Source organism: Pomacea canaliculata, linkage group LG2, assembly GCF_003073045.1.
Source record: "Pomacea canaliculata isolate SZHN2017 linkage group LG2, ASM307304v1, whole genome shotgun sequence".
Classification (NCBI taxonomy): Eukaryota; Metazoa; Mollusca; class Gastropoda; order Architaenioglossa; family Ampullariidae; genus Pomacea; species Pomacea canaliculata.
This window is the reverse complement of record NC_037591.1, coordinates 9193043-9216165: the sequence shown is the minus strand read 5'-3', so window position 1 is coordinate 9216165 and position 23123 is coordinate 9193043. Positions and strand designations below refer to the sequence as shown.

The 23123-nt window shown below is 39.4% G+C and overlaps 1 protein-coding gene across 2 annotated transcripts in view; it reads left to right on the top strand.

Annotated features, from left to right (window-relative positions):
- Positions 1 to 20908, top strand: part of LOC112556422 (rapamycin-insensitive companion of mTOR-like) — a 44848-nt gene extending 23940 nt beyond the window's left edge. Inside the window, exons 30-35 of one of the 2 annotated variants that reach the window (XM_025225411.1) lie at positions 26 to 104; positions 535 to 675; positions 18952 to 19119; positions 19628 to 19751; positions 19956 to 20094; positions 20543 to 20908. In XM_025225411.1, the coding sequence (XP_025081196.1) occupies positions 26 to 104; positions 535 to 675; positions 18952 to 19119; positions 19628 to 19751; positions 19956 to 20049 (606 nt within the window). In that variant the 3' untranslated portion in view covers positions 20050 to 20094; positions 20543 to 20908. Of the gene's footprint in view, positions 1 to 25; positions 105 to 534; positions 676 to 1433; positions 1603 to 18951; positions 19120 to 19627; positions 19752 to 19955; positions 20095 to 20542 lie in introns of those variants that run through there. The other variant, XR_003097730.1, reaches the window with a different exon arrangement.
- The last annotated feature ends 2215 nt before the right edge of the window (positions 20909 to 23123 follow it).

Sequence of the window (23123 nt, the reverse complement as noted above, 5' to 3'; positions counted from 1 at the left end):
TGACTTAAGTATCCTTTGTTTGAAGGTGATAGAAGGGGAAGACGGAAGATCTACTGTCGACAAACAGAAAAGTCCAGAACAGAGCCTTGCAGAAAAGCTAGCAGGTGTGACTTTTTGTTCACAAAGGAAGATTCCTCCTCCTTCCCCCATGCCATTGTTAAAGATGGCATTATATAATTTTATGCAAATTGTGCCAGTAAAGGATGAGTGCAAAATTATTTGAAATGACTGGGTGTATTTCATTACAAGTTGCTATTTCCCCAAAGGCGTGTGCATTCATGTGTGTGTGTACATACTTGTGCTTGTGTATATGTTGTATTTGGGGAGTAGCCTTTAGCTAGAACTAGATGCAGTGTAAGAATTATTATTATCAACCTTTTGTGTTGACAGCAAAGAACAGTAGAACCAATTTGCAGATTGAAAAGTTTATGTGATCAGTTGTTCTGCTTTTTCATTCTTGCTCGTGTGCAACATTTTACACTAATTGTTTTTAAAAAAGGGTGTCTGTAAACAGCTTCATTTTTATTATTTTAGAAGTTAAAGTGTCAGTTCCAGTCCATATTCCACCTCTCACAAAAGAAGCAACCTTTGAGCATAGTAAAGACATGTGTCTGCTGTGTACATGGACAAGACAACGATGCTTCAAGACTGATGATGCAGGAAGAGGCTTACGTGGTAGGTTGCCCATTTTTCTGGCAGAAAAAGCTTATTCTGTGCAAGTATTAGAAGATTTGTGGCAGACTATACTTAGTGAAACATGAACTTTTATTTATATTTATTCTGTCTCGTTTCCTTCGAGAGTCTTTTCTTGTTGCTGATGATGCAAGATGAGATTTGATTTTTGTCGGAATAAAGTACAGCGAGCTCTTTTAGTACCCTTGCTTCTCGAGGCATTCGAGAACAGAACAAGACTGTCTTTAGACAGTTCTATTTTACATATGTTGAATAATGCATTCAGTTTCTTTATTTTATTTGGAGATTGTTTTGGTAATGTAGTACTGATCAGAAAGTCAGAAATATGTTAGAGGTGTGAGGTGTGCTTCACACATTGTTATCTACAATCTTATTCTCTTTATTGAGTGTACCTAACACATTCATTCAGAAAGTTTGTATGATCACAAGTGACTTGTCTTACCCATGTGTGTTGAGATTCTTTCATCATTGTGGTCATTTCTTCAGCAGCTCCCTTCTCCACTGGTTAGCTGAAGCAAGTAACTGTATCAGTTACGTACTGATTTACAATGTTAGCTTCCTTTCTTTTCTTTTAAGTGCAGCATTACAGAGTTTTGATTGATTAATTGATTGATTTTTGTGTTTGGAGGATCAGATTTTCTTGGTTTCAGAAAACACTCATCAAGCAGTCCACAGTCTTTGCTTTGTATAATTATCTTGGAGGCATTCTTTTCTAATACTAAACTGGCCTTTTTTTTCAGACATTTCAAATGTAACTCTGAGGTGGATAGTGCAGAAAGGAAGGGATTACACAGATTGAAACTGTTGGCAGCGTCAGAAAGAGATTACCGTTAAGAGGTGGAAGCATGAATGAACAGTCATCTTCTGCAACACCTGGCAGCCAAACTAGCACCACGAGCTCCGACTCAGGTTGGTTTTGCTGCCTCTCTACCTTTAGTGCCACAGACGTGATATACTCATGATCTGATTTGTGTAGGATGCAAAAATATTTGTTGGAGTTTTGTATTAAGTATATGATTGTGATTAAGCTTGCATCCATAGCTTACTTGGTCTTGTGTCATTCTTTTTCCAGTCAAATCATCATGGTAGACATAGAAGAGGATTTAGCCCACAAAATCTTTTTTTTATTTTTCAAGTTTTGCTTTATCAGTTTTTTCTCTATAGACATTTCCAAGTGTTTGGTTTAGAGTTTTTTATGATGTCATTCTGTAGTTCATAGTGAATAGGTGAGAAGGGTTGGCATGGGCTGGCAACTATCTACTTGTAATGTAAGGGCTTAATTATATACTGAAAATTGTCTGATTCTCAAAATGTTCTTTACCTGTTCAGAAAATTTATCAGCTTCACAATTAATAAGTTATGTTTCTGCTGCGATATGTCCTGAACTCTGGCAGTTGTCATTTTTCAGCTAAGCAAAAAGCTAACAGAGGACAACGAAGAGGGAGGCGACTCATCTGCAGTGAAGTTTTACGGCTGATTGTAAATTTAGCAGCTCTGTGGGTAAAGGCATCAGAGCAGGGACTGCTGAGTAAACTGTCCCAGGATAAATGCATTTGTGGGTCTGATTATGATTGGTCTGCAAGATGATATGGTCAAGCAGTGAAGGAGTTGCACGAGAACAAGTTTTATGTTCAGTTATGGTCAACTGTTTTATGATAATCTTTTTAATAAGTGTTACCATTCATCAGATCTTTTGATAGAGTACATATTTTTGGTACGTTATTTAATGTGCAAAAGTTTGCAGTCCTTAAGCACGAGTTTCGTCCACATTCAAGATATATATGGCTTCTTCTCTGAAGTTTGCCTGCTGCTGTCTTCCTTTATTCCGGGCTGAATGCACGTCGTTCATTCAGGAATTGTTTGAATGAGTATCAACATCAACCAAGGTGTTCTTACTAGAATAAAATATGAAATTTTGCAATTTTCCTTTCTAGCATGGAGAATATTCTTAAGTTTATAGTACTGAAAAAGAGGTCTGTGATATGACATTTGGTTCTGAGTATTATGCTATGGCATTTATGTCAAAAGCTTAAGCCTAGCTCCTTGGCAGATTTTTGTGTTATGCAGAGTGAATTTATTATTGAATGATGCTGCCTGTACATTCTTAACTTAAACAAACCCATTTTCTCAGGAAAGCATTATGACATCCATTCCTATTAGAAAGTAAAACTAACTATATAATCTGGGTTTGGCCATTGGTTTATTTGTTGGTACAGGTAGCTGATGATGTATCATAAGGGGACTTACTAGGTAATGTTTTAGAAGGCTAGCTTGAGAAAAATCAAAACAGCCGTCTTTGAACTGTTCTTTAAAAGGCAAAGATGCGTATGTTGGCTCATACTGAAATTCTAGTTGAGAAATACCGCCCAGTTCAGCTTGTTGGAAGGTCCTAAGGCATTTCTTGGCATACGATGATGACAAGGTCCCGCATGGCACCTATTCCCAGACAGCATGGACGTTTAAGCTTCCCTGACATAAGTGCTGACTGGCTGTCCAAAGGCTCCACTTTGTTTCCTAATGCATGCTGGGATGGTGGCTGGTGAATCAGTTCATTAGTCTTGCATATCTGTCGCAGTCATCTGTTGATCAGGTTTACATTTCATCACCTGTAATGTTAGGATAGCTTCTGATAAATGCTCCATTAATCAGACATATGAAAAAGAGAAGGCAAGACTTTATTGTGGCTTATCTGCAATGATGCTGTTGGGGATTGTTTTTACAAAGCAGTTTTAAAGGGCTGTTTTTGTGTCGATGATGGCACTATATAGGAAGCTGCAGGTTTGTTGATAGTTATCTCTTCAAACATGGAGTAAGAGGATAGGCGTCAGTGGCCAGGGCCTTTGCAAACAGCGGACTACCTTGGATAAGAATTACCTTTCATAAACAAAAGAAAGGCGACTGCATTTGTGAGACGAAGCACTCCGTGATCAGTTTTAGCCTTGTTGTGTGTAGGTGTGTGCTTTGTGCACTCATGAATGCATGCACAAGGGACTGGATTGTATATTCTATCTTGTGTAAATGTTTGATGAAAGTGTGCATGTTTTGGGAGGCATGTATGTTATGTGTGGAAATGTGTAAATATATATATTTATAAGTGATTGTAAAATCAATTAATTTTTGACTGAAAATAATTCCCCTCAAAGGAATTGCATTCCTCACTAGTCTGAGGCATTGGATGGTGTTATATTTGATGTGTGCTTGTAGGGTGACAACTTTTTTATCCCTTCCTAATTTTTAATAGAATGTTGTTTTGTTTAAAATTAAGAATCCCTGTGATCGCTGATGGCAAGTGCAAGAGTTTTTTATTTTAACTGACTTGCAATGAGCACTTGATTGTCAGTGAAGCTTCATGTGAAGCAAGTGAGATACGTTTGATGGATTTGATCATTTTTTTAGCCAGACATGACAGGAAAAGCCCGGCGTGCTGGAGGATCTGCTGCAGACTATCTCCGCTCACTTACTAATGTTGGATGAATTAACAAGCCTGAATGCAAATCAAATGTGTGTGGAGTAACGTTTTCGTATAATTTTTGTGCGTCTGCAAAGATGTATGGCTGTGAAAATTTATGAAGTATCAAATCCTGAAAGTCTGTGTGATGTGTTAAGTAAAGTTTAAAGCATCTACCAAATCGCTAATGTGGGGTGGAAAGTGGGAGGGAGAATAATGAAGCTCAGGAAAGTTAGAATTGTGTAACTTTGTTAGCGTTAAAGAGAAGAATCTCTCTCCTGTAGCCAAGAAGAAAGTGCTACAGCTGTTTGACCATCTGAACTGCAAGCTTGATACTGTTTGCTGTTTCTTGTATGTGCCTACTTGATTCTGCTGGTCTGCAGGTCAGGCATCACATTTACCAGTATGTAGTGTGAATGTTGTATGCAGAAGTTTAGTCATGCATGTCAAGCTTTTGATGTGGATTTTGAGTGTGAATATTAATATATAAATAGAAACTGCTTAATAAAATCAACATCCATAAACCGTCACATGAATCACTCCCTTCCCTGCCCACTCCTGTCCTCCAGTAAAGAGGAAGGTTAAGTTTGTAAACACATAGCAGCATAGCATAAAATCTAGATCTGTGAGTGTGAGCTGTTCTGTAGCTTTTGGCATTAAAACTTCTTTTGTGGCAAGAGCAAATACTTTTGGCCATTTTACCAGTTCGTCTGTTTACTGCCAATCAGAAGGTAAGTTTGAGGATATTGAAGAGAGTGTACAAGAAACACCATGATGTATAAAAGTAAAACAACAGCCTTCTGCTTTTATCTGGGAAGTAGTTTATATGATGTTGTATTACGAGCTCACTTTTGAGGCACCTGAAAAGTTATCAGTTTTTGAAACACTTTCTGGTGAGCAGGAGCTGAGAATACAGCTGACTTCAAAGCTAAACTTGGGTAGGTCAGGGTTCAACAATTCTTTATATGCAGAATATTCTATCGGTGAGATGAGGAGTTTTGTGGTATCATTTAAACTGAAATACAGGGATTAGTTTCACATGCTGAGTCTTGCATCTGAGCACTATCAGTTTTTTCAAGATTTAAAACCATTTTCTCATATACAGGCTCACCTAGGCAGCTGTTTTGTGCTGCCAAATGTGGTTAGTTATAGTCCTTTATAAAGGGTTTTCCTGGTGGTGTTACTGCTTGTTGCTTTAACCTATTTTTACTCAAAATGTTTTAGGAGTTAGTACAGTGTCCTTCATGTTGACTCATTAAATGTTCCAACCATACAGTATGGCATGATAGGAGAAAGATGATTGAAGGAATGACTTCAGAATGCTGTTATCTAAGAAGGAAAAAAATGTGCTTTTGTTATGAACATTAAAACAAAAATTTGGTTCATTCTATCATATTTAAGTGTCAACTGACACATAACAAACAAGATACGAGCTATTTGCATTGAAAGAATTTTATCATTTGTTAATGATCATACTTTGTAATGAGGAAGAGACATTTCCTAAACATTTTAAATAATATTTTAAAGGGACATGTTAGCAAAAGTCTGAAAGATTTTTTGTATTTTTTTGTTCACTTGGCTAACAGATATCAAGAAATGTCCTTGATGAGACTAAGTCCTTCGGTGCTAAAAGAGTGTCACCAAAAAGTAGCATAGCGAAGAGCTTTCTGGTTAAGGTCCACAAATGATTAAGGTTCACACTTGTTACTTATATGAAACCAGAAAATTGTATGTTATTGTGTTTGTGTTTATATAGTGGTGTATCAATTTAAATATGACAATCTGATCCCACCTAAAATTAATGTGGAACGCATTGACAAGCCAAAGGTCGATGGGCAGTTACTTGTGGAAATTGATCACTTGAAATTCAGAATGATGTGTGCAAGGCTAATAATAACTAAAAGAATTTTATTGGTACGAGCCATATTTCTTAATCATGTCTTATTATGAGGACAGCTGATTACAGCGTGAAAATAGCTGCTTATTAACTGAATTAACCATAACTGATTTTTTCATCATAATTACATTTCAGTAGGTAGTCATTCTTTAAGAAATATGCTGCATTAATTTCATCGTAACTTGTTTTGATGAAATAATTGATGTTTATAGTGGGTGGGTAAGGGGATTTAGTTTGTTACGGTTATGTCATAGTCAAGCATATGATCAAATTCAATTTTGAAAATCGTATACTTTGTTCTGGAGATATTAATGTCTTCTGAACCATAACTTTGTCCTCATTACAAGCTTTGCAATAATTGATGGATTTATCTGGGTCACATGATGACTATCAAACATAACATCAGGCAGTAAGGCAGGGGCATTATTTCTTGGTGGTTTTACTAAAACATGAAGGTTGAAAGGGTGGTAGTGGTCAAGGGGGTAATTGTGTGCGCATGTGAACGGAACAGCTACAAGAAACAATAGATTTTACATCCCCAAAATTGTGCCTTAATATTTTACCACCAGAAGTGTGAAAAGAAATGCATTTATGCTGGGTTTTACAATTTGCTGACTTAGGACTACACATTAAGTGCAGAATCACACATTTATCACACAAGCTTTCATGAACTTTTCTCTAAATATGTGGTGTGAGGAATCATTTGCCTGCTTGAAACAATGATAACCTATTTTAGACAATTTCATGTCTAGTCTAAAATCAGACTGAAAACATCAGAGATGGTTTGAACTGGAGGGACGCTGATCTTAATTTCAGTACTAGTTGTGAAAGACAAAATCCCTCAATATTTATGATAATATTGTGGGTAGAAAAAGATGTAGTCGTGAAAATATTTAGCAAAAGAAAAAAAAAAAAAGAGTTAAAAAGGACGTGCAGAAATAACTCATGTTTAAGGCTGTACCTCATAGGCAAAGTCTACACTATATATTGTGGATGTCTTAAAGCAGGGCAGCAAAGGAGTTATTAGACAGCTACCACATATAACAGACATAACAACTGTTATGCTGTTTTAGAAGATTCTAAGACAGGTGTGCCCAACCTACGGCCCGCGAAGGTGCCTCATGCATCCCACTCATTTTGACTGATGCATAATTTCATTTTTAACGTTGGCATGATTCTGGCAAAACTGCCATGTTCTGGCCTGTGAGATTTTATATCATGTTGACTGCAGCCCTTGCGTGAGAAAAGGTTGGGCACCACTGTTCTAAGGCTTTTTAGGTAATACAAAAGAATTTGTATTGAAATAGGAAGATTTTTTTTTGGTGTGTGTCAGGGGAGAAGGACATATTCCTGATAGTTAATTGTGGTTGTGATTTTGTGCATGTATGTGTGTGTATTTTTAAATTTTTGTGTGAGAAGGAAAAGCTGATTCAACTAGTCAAGAAAGTAAACAGACATATACAACACTTATAAACTATCCTTATCACCCACTCCCAGTTTCTCTGGCAGATGCAATTTTCCTGTACAACACAAGAGTGAGGGTAAAGCAGATAAAGTGAGTAAAGGGTCCTAGTGGCAGGCAGTATGCCTCCCCTGATGTACCGCTTGTTTTAATTTACTGGCATTTTCAGGCAATCAGTTGGTGCAACGGTTAGAATCTGTCACCAATACAGTGAGGATTACAGGGCTGGCTGGTTTGTCAGGATATAGGCTTAGTTGCTGGCTCAGTGGAAAACACCAATTCCCCACTTACTGGCATTTTCACTGCTTGCACAATCACACAATCATAGCTGTTCACTCAGCAAAGAGTTTCATCTAGTCATCATGTTTTTTTATGCCAGAACATTGTCTTGCTGTACTTAATTCACCAGTTCAGTATACAGATTTATTTATGGTAAACAGACTTAGCTTGCAGGCTGTTATTATGCAGAAGGCATGAATTAATGGAAATGTGTTTATTTGTGTATTTCATGGAATATAGGTAGTATAGTGACAAGGCACAACCGCGTGTGTGCAGGTGATGCACATGCACTCATGTGCCTGCATGTTTACAAAATTGTAATAAATGAAAATAAATATAATGGAGTAAAACAATGAGTGCATATCTAATCAAAGTGTGCTTATATGGTGGTACAAGAGTGCATAAGTATGTTTACAAACGCAGCTCTAGCAATGTGAGAACCTAGCTGAACTGGATATAAATTATTGCCTTTAATTTGCAAGAGTTACTATAATATACAGACCTGGGCAAAGGCTGACCCACGGGCCGCATCCGGCTCGCCTCCTGTCTCTGACCGGCCCACCCACTGGCCCACCCGCTGGCCCGCCTGCCAGTATATATACTATACATACAGTATTGGGTAAAACTGAGTTAACTATATTAGTCCGGCCCTCTAAAACCATCCCAATTTCTCATGCGGCCCCTTGGGAAAATTAATTGCCCACCTCTGTGCTATAATGTAGCTGAGAGCAGAAAAATCTGCTTGTTCTTGTTGATTTTTCTATTTAAAGATTGCTTTGTTTTAAATAAACATGTGTGCTACATGAAAATATTAGCCACATCAATTAATTAAACAAGTATTCATAAGTAATATTTGCTTGTTTATCATTACATTCAGAGCATAGAGGAATTTTATGCCAAGGTGTAAATATTTGTGTGTGTAGGATATGATGCCCCAGCAGTTACTGATCAGTTCTGTTCTCGATGATTCCCATGACATGTCGAAGTACTGGTTGTGCCAAAAGTGTCTCTATGTTTTGTTGCGTGTTAGTGTAGCAGTTACATCACATTCCCATCACTGCATTGTATATTATCAAGCACCTTGTAGGTTGTTTGCGAGTGCTTGTGAAGGATATAACAGGTTTTGCTCACCACAAGCTCACTATTCCTTCTTTGTCATGACACCTTTCATATCTTCATTCAGGATGAAGGACATCAGCATCTGCATTCAAACCTGCTTTACAAAAAGCAGTTCACCGTGTTTTCCTACCTGTTGTTTTAAAAACATTAAACATTAAACTTGTGCAGTGATACTTGTGTTGACTCCCAGCCACAGCCATAACAATTATGTAATACCTGTTGTGTTGGTCGGTTTGTTTTAATCTCCTATAAATCATGTTCATATTATTGTGATCATTGCTTTTTTTAGATATGTGCATGCTCATGCTTGTGTGCAGATGGTAATAAATGAGGTTGTAGTGGCAGTGTGTTGTGGTAAGTGTATACATTCTGGAATGTTTGTACCTGGATAAAGCATTAACTTTAATTGCCTTTTGCATCTCGTATTATTTTAATTTTGACCATCCCCATCAGCAGTGATACAAGATCAAGGTCCTACAGTCAAGCCATTGAGGTAGTGGAACCATCAGTAGTTCACTGTGTCTGTATCAAGGACTGTGAAAAACAGAGCATGTCCCTCTTCTGCAATCTTTATTTCCTCTAATAAATTAGCCATGAACCTCAGACAACTATTAGGCTACAGCGCTTCTCCAAATCAGAATGAGTGACAGACTCACTGATCCCAGAAAGATTTCAAGGATGCAATGTCCACTTACGGAAATTTTAGGCGTAATATTTTTCCCGCATTTAGATTTGCAGATGTTTTTTGCAGGATGGGAGAACTTTGTTTAGAAATAACAGTAATATTTAAACTGTTACATCCTTCCTTTGCATAGTTATATATTTATGCTTCTGTTTTTCATTGTTCAAATGCAACTATTTGGAAATGAGAAGAAATGAAGAAAGCCATCTTTATCATTATGTTCAAAGTCAGAAGAAATTTTTGTGGATACGTGTGCCACTGTTCTGTTACATTTGTATGTTTGCAGGTCTGCTAAGTGCATGTATGCCAAGAAAACAATATTCTAGAGCAGTGGTTCTTAACCGAGGTTCAATTGAACCCTAGGGGTTTGGTGAGTCGCTCTCAGGGGTTTGGCGGAGCCTCAGCCACAGAAGTCAAGACACCCTCAATTCGTGATGACACTAAAGAAGGGTTCGGTGAATGTGCATATGAAACGTGTGGGCTCGGTACCTCAAAAAAGGTTAAGAACCACTGTTCTAGAGCACAGCTCTGCTATGTAAAGTGTAAGAAAAGCCAAAGTTTATTTTAAACCAGAGGCTCTTAAACAATACCTGCAAGATTTTTATTATTTTAATCCCTGTTTGACTTCTTTTTCTAAACATTTTTGGTTAATTTATGAGATCAACTCTTGTGAAGAATGCATTGCCTCCTGATCACAAACACCTTATCAACTAGCATTCAGACTCTTCCTCAATGTTAACTTATAGTCTAGCAATGTCAGATGTACTATATTTTCCTTGCATGCAAAATAAATAAAGTTAAAACATTTACTTAATACTGACCAAGCAACAATTTTCAGGAACAATACACTGAGGAAGATGGAAGTATTGCATTATAAGCTGATCTGTTAAAAAAAAAAACAGTGAAAGCATCCTTCTCTCTTTCTAATTCTAGCTGTACAAAGCTTTTTAGTAAGTAAAGTAAGAATGTTGTTTATGCTTACCCAGTTTTCATGTTAAAAAAAAACTCACTTCTGTATGTTGCTGAGACACCTGTTTGAAAGTGAGAAGTTGGTTTTTGTCATTTAAAAAAAAAATTGTGAGCAAAAAAGAGTGAAAGGTACAGAAGAAGAGTGAACAAGTACATAAGGATGTGTTTTATCGCCATACCACCATGTACTTTGTATACAGAACTGGATTGCATGCAACCCTTTTTTGTAATACAAAGGTTGATTTCTTTCAGCTTAAAATATTAAAGTTATTTAAATAAAGAAAGCAGTGATATACATGTGGTAACATAAATATAGTTGTATATGATTGCTGATATAATTTTTTGCAGTCTGTGGTCCATTGAACCACAGGTTCAACGAGATGATCAATTGTCACTGGGTGTTTTGCATGTCTTGACAAGGCCGTCTTTATGTTGATTTTTATCACTCATTTACAAGCATGCCACTATTTCAAAACCTAACAGTGGTATGGATACATAATTGGAACTGGAATAAGGTGACCAGATGTTTCGGGGTGAAAGCGGGACACGCGCCAATGATGGTGTCGTCACATCAAAGAACGCTGAAAAAAGGGGGGGGGGGGGGGGCCACTGTGGGGACCTTTCCTCTGACTTTGCCGGATGCGAATCAGCGTACGGTATTCAGATTTTTAAAGACAACCAGAACATTTGATGGACTTGCCAGAAAGCCAGAAAGAGGGACATTGGGCGTCCGCCCGATGAGCAGGTGGGACACGAGGTCAAAAGCGGGACGTCTGGTCACCTTAAACTGGAATCAACATGCACATTGTTGTACACTTCAGAAAAATCATGTCATACAACCCAGAATTAGAGGTCCTTTCTGAGCAGCTTTGCTGTTGCCTGATGTCTTATGTCCTGTATGCAGATTAATGGGAATAAATATTAAAAATAGACATGATCATTTGAGGCGGAACTGAAATAAAAGGTGTATCATAGCCTGATGAGGCTTGTTCTTAGATGGTATCTTGTCTGAAGAAAAGTTTAACAATTTAATGCTTCAATTTTGTAAAAACATATGCATGTGTGTGTTTGTGCATGCAGAAAAGTGCTGCCACCTCGAGGCAATTTCACACTGTGAGGAGAGAGGGATTATAGAACCTAGAGAAAACCAGTTAGACAGTCCAGCAAAAGAGGTGTCATACAGTGTCCTCAAGATCTGAACCAAGAGCTTTAAGTTTTCACTACAGTGGAGACTAACAAGTGTTTTGACCACCGTAAAACTAGGTGCATTCTTCCATGTGCACATTTATGTGTTGTTTAAAATATTTGAATCTAGCTTTTGTTAATGTTTTCTTTCTTTGGTCCTTTTATGCTTGTCCTAAAGAAAGTATAAGTTTGGTATCATCAGGGAACATATTCAAGTTAATTGTTAACATAATTTTGACGTCCTAACAATAATCAAATTTATATTTGGTTAGAATAAAACAAATAATACACATAAAATTATATACTTAATACTATTAGCATTACTGTTCCTTTAGAAGTGATGATGCTGATTTAAGACTGCGATTTTTTTTTAAACAATTATAATTATAAACTATAGTGTTTATACATACTATCGCTGCATATTTAAGTTGAATCGTCTTCGCTATCTCAACTTCAGATAACCGATAAGGATTTATATACAGCAAGCCGGATGTACACTAACAATGATGGATACCTGAAAAAATTCTCTTTTGCAAATGATTTTAAATGTCTTTATATAGTGTTATTCAAACTACAACATGAGTCATCCAGTTAAAAGCACAGACGTTACGTAAAGAAACTAAGGCATTGTTCCGAGCGTGTCTTCTTTAAAGCAAGAAGAAGCGAAGACCAAGAAGATATTGTAAGCTGACATCGCTGCAGACAACAGACGACCTTATTGCGTAACCACGCCCCTTGACCTCTCCAGTGGCGTAGGAACCAGGGGGGCAGACCCCCCCCCAAGGAAAATACAGGGGGGGGGGCAGGAATATCCGTTTGCCCCCCCCCCCCAATATTTGAGACGTAATTCCTCACAAAGAGCAAAGAACTGAAGAAAGGTAGGGGAACGTAGAGAGGAGACGGTCATCACCGTTCACTGTCAGCAGGGAGTTTGCCCCCCCAACGCCGAACATCTTCCTACTCCACTGCATTACTGATCATTACCCATAATTTGTCACCAAGAGGCTAGCCGGGTGGGAGTACGTAAAAGAAGGTAATAAAAAAAAAAAAGGGGTGTTGGGGGACGGGATCTGATCTCACGGCTACCGAGAACTTATAACTTCAAAGAAAGTCCTTTCCTTGTTGTCCTAACGATGGCGCCGTCAAATATACTCGGTTAGAAAAATCCCGAGACTAAGCTAAACATTTGTGTTTGTCTCACCTACTGGTTGCTAAAGAAAGGAAAGGGTGCTGTACTTTGAAACATTGTCTGACGGGAAACAGTTCCAGTCTTGACCCTGGCAGTTCCCCTTCTTCTCAGATTTTATCTCATCGAATGTCTCGCTTCAAACAAAGCTTCATGACCAGCCGGCCAATTTCCGGTAAGTGGATTATGAAACTGCTATCTTAGGAAAATAACGATGATGATACATTGAGTGGGCTAATTGTGAGTGGTTTACTGGCTCTAGGCTCCTAGAAGAGCTTTTTCTTGTCACTGGGCCAAGCGAACGTGGAACTGAGAGCTGCTATGAAGTAGTAACCACAAGGCTTTATATCAGTTTCATAAGGCTTGATGTAATTTATATCAGCTGCAGGTAATTCTTTTCCGAACTGAAAAGGACGAAATGAATGTCTCTGCCCTGTGACTTATATGTCCTGCATGTCTCCTTTACAAACATTTCGGAACATCTGACTGCAAAGGTTCGACAGCCACAAACAAATCGCAAACGTCTCACTTTCGAAGAGGCGAACCATCTGTGATATCATTTGTTTTAAATCGGAGAGGGAATCAACACCACGATGCCCAAACAATAAGGAAAGTGGAGAAGAGAAGACAGAAGAAGAGGAAAGATACAGGGAGGAGGATACATGGAAAGTGGGACAGCGCTGTGTGATTAACTCCCATGGGCTTTGAGGAACCGTGAAAATGGACAGAACTGGTGGCGAGGTCACCGTTGGTCAACGAGCATGAAAGTTAGGGGTCACATGACAGTGATTTGTCACTGGCCACCTTACAAACTCAGCTTCATCTCCATGTTCCGTGAGATGGTCGAGGAACTCGGGAAAATGTGCTTCTGGGGAAGAGATGGAGATGAGAAATGATGTTACAAAACCAGATGCGTAGGTAGAAATAGTAGGTTGCCATGAGAACGCTGCGGTAGGTAGAAGTGTATTCGAATATTAACGTCTCTGTGGTAGACTGTAAGTCCAGATGTAACTGTGCTTTCAACATGATCATCGACTTACAAAATGGTGGAAGCAGCACACACACAACACACACAAACCACTTATCTTTTTAGTCTTCTTTGTCCTCCTAGTGCCGCAAACCATACCACCCCAGCGGATCGGTTCTGGGCCGAGGATCAATCTCCTCCTTGTCTGTCTCCGAAACCCTGCGTTTCATCTGTGGGTTTAAGTCCAGAACTTGTCTCGTTAAACTCGGTGTCAAATTGCAATAAAATCAAATTGTCAACCGTACACTGCAGTCTATGCAAAACTTATTAAATACATTTTTACTAAAAACAAGGATATCGGCCGGCAGCTCTTCCTTGCGATGTAAGTGTAGAAGCAGGACTGAAGTATCGTTGAAGTCAGAGAAACATTGCAGTGTACTGCTGACGTCAAGCAATGTCTGTAAGACACAATAACAAACACGTTAATGCTTTGTACAAAGCCAGGATAGTGTGTTTTCACGAGCAAACCTTCGATGTCGCAGTTGAATATGTGAAATATTTTCACGGTGAGTCCCGTGCTGTGTCTGGTGACCGTTAGCACGGACACCTCGTGTCGCGTAGTCACTGGGTCAGTGGAACTTATTCTCTCCCTGTCTTGCTTGGTCTTGCCGTCCACACAAAGTCCTCGACATTATGGGTTAGCAATTGTCATGAACTGTGGAGGACCGGCCATCTTGTCACTTATTTTTTTGGTGTTCTTTTGTAGGTACTGTTGTCCGTTTTCGATTGTACTCCTTGACTGGCAGGCAACTCTGACCACGCGTACAATGATGTCTGGAGGGGAGAGGATTGGTAGGTTGTTGCCGTCTGTCACTCCGATCTTGTTCACTCCATTGAGTATGACGTGTGTGTTCCTGGCAGTTGGAGGACCTAGGGGGACAGTAGCAGGGTGTTTTGTGTCCGTCGTGCACTAGTCATCTTCGTTAACAGCAGCCTCGTTGTCGATGACGTCACCGGTTCTGGGGAGTGTGCGTCTCGGTTCAGCGGATTTGTTCATTGTTGTAAACGGCGAACTTGACTTCTTCACGAACTTTAGACACGTTAGTTGGTAACGGCTGAATAGCCTGGTGGCTACCGACGAGGTCTGAAGACTGAAAGGTGGTGTGTTCAAATCTGACAGTGACAAATCAAAAAAGTGAGTGAGTGAGTGGAGTGAGGTGAGTGAGTGAGTGAGTTATGACCTGCGCTAGGTGCGTTGTCTGATCTTCGGTGCTTCTGTATCTTCTGAAGCCTGCTTGCTCTGTGATGATGATGCTTTCAGATTCCAGGTACCACTGCAGGCGCTGATTGATGATGCGCTCTATGGTTTTACAGACGCAGCTTATCAGGCTGATGGGCGGTAGCTCAAGATTCGCGACTTGTTCTTCCCTTTTTTCAGAACAGGGATCATCCTGGCTTCCTTCCAGCACTGAGGTACCTGGCTTCTCTCCAGCTAAGTTGAAAATGTCCAGTAGTTTAGTGAGGGCTGTGCTGCCAAGGTGTTGTAGCATCTCATTCGTTATGTTGTCTGGACCTGGAGATTTTTTCTTCTTCAGCTGTTTGATGGGATTCTTCAGTTCTTGGATGGTGATATCTTGCTGCATCGACTCATGGACATCCCGATTTGTTTTTCTTTCTTTCTCTTCTTTTCTGAATTCTTTTTGCAGATGCGGTGGGATGGTGATGCTGCTCTCCTTTGCATATGCTTGCGCAAATGCATTTGCTGCTGCCTTATCTGTCAGTGTCTGTCCATCTTCTTCAAGGGTGATCTTCTGTCCCTTGCTACCCTCGTCATTTAGTGCCTTGGTCAGCCTCCACAGCTTGGTGGTGTCTCTCTCCATATTCAGCCCTGCTGTCTTTTCTCTCCAGCTTCTTCTCTTGCACTCTACTTTTGTTCTTAGCAGTTTGGCATTTGTTTCTTGCAGCTTGATGTTGTTTTCTTGACTGGGGTTGGTTTCTGCTTTTCTCTGGCTTTGTCAGGTCATCGTGAGCTCTCTGAAGTTCTGCTGTCCAGTACGGAGTGTAGTCCTTCGCACCCCTCGTGTGATAGTTTCTTTGGCTGCCTTGATGATACTGGCATTGAAATCTTTGACGACGTTGTTGATGTTTAGTCCTTCCACCTTGATGTCTTTCGTGAGCTCATTTGTTCGTATTCTGAACAGCCCCACTGTGCCTTCTTATGATTCCATCTGGCGTGCTGCGGGGTCAGGTGTCGTACTTCTGTGATGGTAAGGAGTACTGGGCGATGGTCACTTCCTCCCAGCTGGTCTAAGACTGTTCTGCTTAAATTCTTGTGGATGTCGTCTGTGCAGAGAGCCAGGTCTGGTTTTGTTGTTGTGTGCCAGCGGCGCGAGTAGAAGGTTGGTGGATCTGTGGGGTCGTTGACAAGGATTAGATGGTTCTCGTCTTGCCAAGTTTCGATATCTTCTCCTCGCTTGTCAAGGATGTGTATCCCCAACTCTGGGACTGGCTGTTAAGTCTCGGCGATGAGGAAGCCGCTGTCTGGAACCTGGATAGTGTCAAGGGACAGCATCTTGTCACTGGGGCAGTAGTAGTTGATGACATGGAGGACGCTGTTTGTGGTGGTGACCTTGACTTCTATGTATTCTGCCTCGTCCATGTATCTTTTCGTTTCGCTTGCATTCATGTTGTTTCTGACTAAGGTCATCACTCCACCTTTCTTTCTCCCCTGACGATCACTCACTCCTAAATGTCTGGTACCCTCTGATCTTGAAGGGCTTTTCTTTTTGTAAATGGGTTTCCTGAATACAGCAGATGTTAATGCTGTTCTGGTACAGGAACTGTTCCAGTTCTATCTTCTTGTTGGTAACCCCTTCTGCGTTCCAATGTATGATGTTGATGTTGGGTTGTCCTTGGTTTTGGTGGTACTCTGGCCAGTCGCTTTTCTTTCCTCGTCCCCTGGCTCCACGAGACGAGTTGAAGGGACCTCCAGTAGCTGAGGGTGGGCTCCTTTGAGGCACGGAGCCCGGCACTGCACCTGCCTGGCGGATCTTCACAGGGCGAGCACCATTTCTATCAATACTGTCTTCAAGTGGCATAGGCAGTTATGCGTGGTGGTGTGGTTATTTCAGGGTGCGCCTTTCGGCCCACCACCTCCGACTTCAGCACTCATGGACCACTCTTTGTCTGGTCTCTACCCTTCGACCTGTCCGACTTGGGTGACCCTGCTAGGAGCTGATGCTCCTGTCGGCATAGCTCTTAGGGTCATCGAGACACGCAAGCCCCCCGACCGCGGCAAGGTGGTGATCCAACAGGGGGGGACAGACTACATAACACCTGTCAGTAACTGAAGAGTGAACAATAACGAAATTTCTTTTGGATGCAGTTTTTTTTTATTGTCCGCACAAGTGCCCTGTTACCAAGTGTAGTGTTCACAAATACAGTTAGAATGGATAGTTGCTTGAATTTATCGATATGTTTTATCTGGATCAGCATTTGATGAAACATCAGCAGTGCATCTCTGGCAGATCCTGACCACAGCAACCAGCAGTTGATCTCATCAAACATGACATCATTCAAACCCTTATCTTCTCACAACCGATTTGTTGGCATCACTCTGCCTGTGGATGTCAACATGATCTTTGAAGTATGCTAACCAATTGAAAGTGCTACTTTGGTTTGGTACCCATCATAAATCATTGGGTTATTTTTAGATTTGCTCTCCTTTATCCTGGCAGGAAATTTTCTTCAGTAGTGACCATTAACAACCTCTACTTTGGCAGCAGGCACAATTTCTCATCACTAAACCATAAAACAAATTTGCATGAGTGATATCTGCAGTTCAGCAGACTTAGAGCAACCCGTAGAGGGTAAACCACCAAGGTTCCAGTATGTGTATATTGTCACTCGTGAATTAAGCTCAGAACATTCTCCTTTTATACTATTTTACAACAGAGGACTGGGATGCCTTCAGGAAAAGGACAGTAGAAAGAAGGGGTTGTAGAATGCAAGTGATTTTACATTACTCAATTGTGCTACAAATTCAGGTGATGGCTAGAGAGTAAGAGCTAGTATTTCAGTTGTGAAAAGAAGGACAACCTAACTCCTCTAGTGAGTTTCCACCTTTCCCTAGTAACATAAGAAAAACAAAACTGACTCAAGTATCCTTTGTTTGAAGGTGATAGAAGGGGAAGACAGAAGATCCACTGTCGACAAGCAGAAAAGTCCAGAACAGAGCCTTGCAGAAAAACTAGCAGGTGTGACTTTTTGTTCACTAACAGGTGTGACTTTTTGTTCCAGACTGATGATGCAGGAAGAGGCTTACGTGGTAGGTTGCCCATTTTCTGGCAGAGAAAGCTTATTCTGTGCAAGTATTTGAGGCAGACTTTACTTGGTGAAACATGAACTTTTATTTTATATTTATTCTGTCTCGTTTCTTCGAGTCTTTTCGTGTTGCTGATGATGCAAGATAAGATTTGATTTCTGTCAGAATAAAGTACAGCGAGCTCTTTTAGTACCCTTGCTTCTCGAGGCATTCGAGAACAGAACAAGACTGTCTTTAGACAGTTCTATTTTACATATGTTGAATAATGCATTCAGTTTCTTTATTTATTTGGAGATTGTTTTGGTAATGTAGTACTGATCAGAAAGTCGGAAATATGTTAGAGGTGTGAGGTATGCTTCACAAATTGTTATCTACAATCTTTATTCTCTTTATTGAGTGTACCTAACACATTCATTCAGAAAGTTTGTGATGATCACAAGTGACTTGTCTTACCCATATGTTTGAGATTCTTTCATCATTGTGGTCATTTCTTCAGCAGCTCCCTTCTCCACTGGTTGTGGCTGAAGAAGTAACTGTATCAGTTACCTGATTTACAATGTTAGCTTCCTTTTCTTTTAAGTGCAGCATTTCAGAGTTTTGATTGATTAATTGATTGATTTTGTGTTGGAGGATCAGATTTCTTGGTTTCAGAGAACACTCATCAAGCAGTCACAGTCTTTGCTTTGTAATAATTATCTTGGAGGCATTCTTTTCTAATACTAAACTGGCCTCTTTTTCAGACATTTCAAATGTAAACTCTGAGGTGGATAGTGCAGAAAGGAAGGATTCACAGATTGAAACTGTGGCAGCGTCAAAAAGAGATTACCGCTTAAGAGGTGGAAGCATGAATGAACAGTCATCTTCTGCAACACCTGGCAGCCAAACTAGCACCACGAGCTTCGACTCAGGTTGGTTTTGCTGCCTCTCTACCTTTAGTGCCACAGACTTGATATACTCATGATCTGATTTGTGTAGGATGCAAAAATAATTTGTTGGAGTTTTGTATTTAAAGTATATGATTGTGATTAAGCTTGCATCCCATAGCTTGCTTGGTCCTTGTGTCATTTCTTTTTTCAGTCAAATCATCATGGTAGACATAGAAGAGGATTTAGCCCACAAAATCTTTTTTATTTCTTCAAGTTTGCTTTATCAGTTTTCTCTCTATAGACATTTCCCAAGTGTTTGGTTTAAGGAGTTTTTTATGTGTCATTCTGTAGCATCATAGTGAATAGGTTGAGAAGGTTGGCATGGGCTGGCAACTGTCTACTGTAATGTAAGGGGCTTAATTACTACTGAAAATTGTCTGATTCTCAAAAATGTTCATTTACCTGTTCAGAAAATTGTTATCAGTTTCACAATTGAATAAGTATGTGTTCTGCTGCAATATGTCCTGAACTGGCAGTTGTCATTTTTCAGCTAGCAAAAAGCTAACAGAGGACAACGAAGAGGGGAGGCGACTCATCCGCAGTGAAGTTTTACGGCTGATTGTAAATCTTAGCAGCTCTGTGGGGCTAAAGGCATCAGAGCAGGGACTGCTGAGGTAAACTGTCCCAGGATAAATGCATTTGTGGGTACTGATTATGATATGGTCAAGCTGTGGAGGAGTTACACAAGAACAAGTTTTATGTTCAGTTATGGTCAACTGTTTTATGATCATCTTTTTAATAAGTGTTTCATTCATCTGAACTTTTGACAGAGTACATATTTTTGGTACATTATTTAATGTGGAAAAAATGTGTTGCAGCCTTAAGCAGCAGTTTCCATCCATGTTCAAGGATATATGCTTCTTCTCTGAAGTGTGCCTGCTGCTGTCTTCCTATTCATTCCGGCTGAATTAACGTCGCTTCATTCAGGAATTGTTTGATGAGATCAACATCACCAAGGTGGTTCTTTACTAACAAAATAGGAAAATTTTGATTTTTCCTTCTAGTATGGAGTCTGAATATTATGCTATGGCATTTATGTCAAAAGCTTAATCCAGCCTAGCTCCTTGGCAGATTTTTGTGTTATGCAGAGTGAATTTATTATTGAAATGCATGACTGCCTGTACATTCATTAACTTAAACACCCATTTTCTCAGGAAAGCATTATGATCCCATCCTATTAGAAAGTAAAACTAACTATATAAATCTGGGTTTTGGCCATTGGTTTATTTGTTGGTACAGGTAGCTGATGATGGTATATAAGGGAATTACTAGGTAATGTTTTAGAAGGCTAGCTTGAGATAAAAATCAAAACAGCTGTCTTTTTGAACTGTCTTTAAAAGGCAAAGATGCGTAGCTTGGCTCATAGCCGAAATTCTAGTTGACAGAAATACCGCACATGTTGCAGCTTGTGGAAGGTCCTAAGGCATTTCTTGGCATCACTGATGACAACGGTCCCCGCATGGCACCTATTCGCCAGGACAGCATGGACAGCTTTAAGGACTTCTCCTGACATCTGAAGGTGCTGACTGGACTGTCAAAGGCTCCACCTTGTTCCTACAAAATGCATGCTGGGATGGTGGCTGGTGAATCAGCCTTCAGTAGTCTTGCATATCTGTCAGCAGGTCATCTGGTAATCAGGTGACATGCATCACCTGTAATGTTAGGATGAGCTGTTGATTAAATGTCTCCAGTGAGCTTGCTAGACATTAGATCAGCAGTCATCATGACAAAAGAGAAGGCAGACTTTATTGTGGCTTATCTGCAATGATGCTGTTTGACCATCTGAACTGCAAGCTTGGTACTGTTTGCTGTTTCTTGTATGTGCCTACTTGATTCTGCTGTGTCTGCAGGTGTCAGGCATCACATTTACCAGTATGTAGTGTGAATATTGTATGCAGAAGTTTAGTCATGCATGTCAAGCTTTGATGTGAATTTTGAGCATGAATGTTAATATACAAATAGAAACTGCTTAATGGCATGCAACCCTTTTTTGTAATACAAAGGTTGATTTCTTTCAGCTTAAAATATTAAAGTTATTTTAACAAAGAAAGCAGTGATATACATGTGGTAACATAAATGTAGTTGTATATGATGGCTGATATAATCTTTTGCAGTCCGTGGTCCATTGAGCAACAGGTTCAATGAGATGATCAATTGTCACTGAGTGTTTTGCCACTCATTTTCAAGCATGCCACTATTTCAAAACCTAGCAGTGTTATGGATACATTGGAACTGGAATCAACATGCACGTTGCTATTCACTTCAGAAAAATCATGTCATACAACCTAGAATTAATGTTTAGAGGTCCTTTCTGAGCATTTTTGCAGTTGCATGATGTCTTATGTCCTGTATGCAGATTAATGGGAATAAATATTTAAAATAGACATATCATTTGAGACGGAACTGAAATAAAAGGTGTATCGTAACTTCATGAGGCTTGTTCTTAGATGGTATCTTGTCTGAAGAAAAGTTCAACAATTTAATGCTTCGGTTTTGTAAAGCATACGCATGTGTGTGTTTGTGCATGCAGAAACATATGCTACCACCTAGAGGCAATTTCACACTGTGAGGAGAGAGGGATTATAGAACCTAGAGAAAACCGGTTAACGTGTCCAGCAGATAGGTTTTATACAGTGCCCTCAAGATCTCAACCAAGAGCTTTAAGTTTTCACTACAATGGAGACTAACAAGTATTTTGACCACCATAAAACTAGGTGCATTCTTTGGTGTGCACATTTATAGTGTTGTTTAAAATATTTGAATCTAGCTTTTGTTAATGTTTTCTTTTTTTGGTCCTTTTATTCATGCCCTAAAAAAAGTATAGTCTGGCATCATCAGGGAACATATTCCTCGACTAAATTGCCGCTCACTGAAATTTAGTTATCACCTCAAGCCCCTAAGGCTTTGACTTTATGTGAATGTTTTGATAAAGACACCACCAAGGGATGCCAATAATAACAACCTTGTAGTGGTTAGCTCCCTCTTCCTATCCTTGCAAGAAATGTTATGGGTTTAGGGAAGGAATTGTTCCATGTAAGTAATGGAGTTACTTTGAACTTTTACATTTACATTACATCCACATTGATTTAAAACAGCAAGAACTTTTTGCCTTTTTCTGGGGAAAGGTGTGCAGGGTGTCTCATGCAAGCAAATGCCCAGAGTGGCCTTGGCCACAAAACTGTTTTCCAACTTGTCTTATGACTCCAGCATAGCGAAACACTTTAAAGCAAAACAAGGAGACAAAATACAATAAAATGATAAATTGTTAGAAAGAACAATGTTCTGTTGTAGAATTTACAGGAATAGCCAACTAAAAATCTATACACAAACTACATGGTTTATCTTTTTTTTGTGTGTGTGTTGCATTTTTACACATTTCACAGAGGAGAAAATACATTGATTTGACTGTTTCATTTCATCAATATGGAAAAAACTCCAGTAAGCATATACCATACACAGCAACAATGCAGTGCTGTAAAGGTGGTCTAGCTAGTCGTATGTTAATTTGGGGCAGGAAAGGGAGTATACACATGAGGATTAAATGTAAACTATATCTACTAAACAGGGTTAGTAAAAATCAAACTAACACTAATAGGGACCATGATATCATCTATTCCCTGGAGAAATGTGTGTCCGGGCTTTAAATGATACTGTTGCTCGGTCACTTTTATGTTGAACAGATCGAGCGAACAGGGTCTTGTAAATCATCTTGTAAATATGATGCATGTTTTATAAATAAACGATTTATACCATTTAATTGTTAACATAATTTTGACTAACAATAATCAAATTTATATTTGGATATAAATAATACATATAAAAGTATATACTTAATACTATAAATTAAATTAGCATTAAAGTACTGTTCTTTTAGAAATGGTGATGCTGATTTAAGACTGCGATTTTTTTAAAACTAGTGTTTACATACTATCGCTGCATATTTGAGTTGAATCGTTTTCGCTATCTCAACTTTAGATAACCGATAA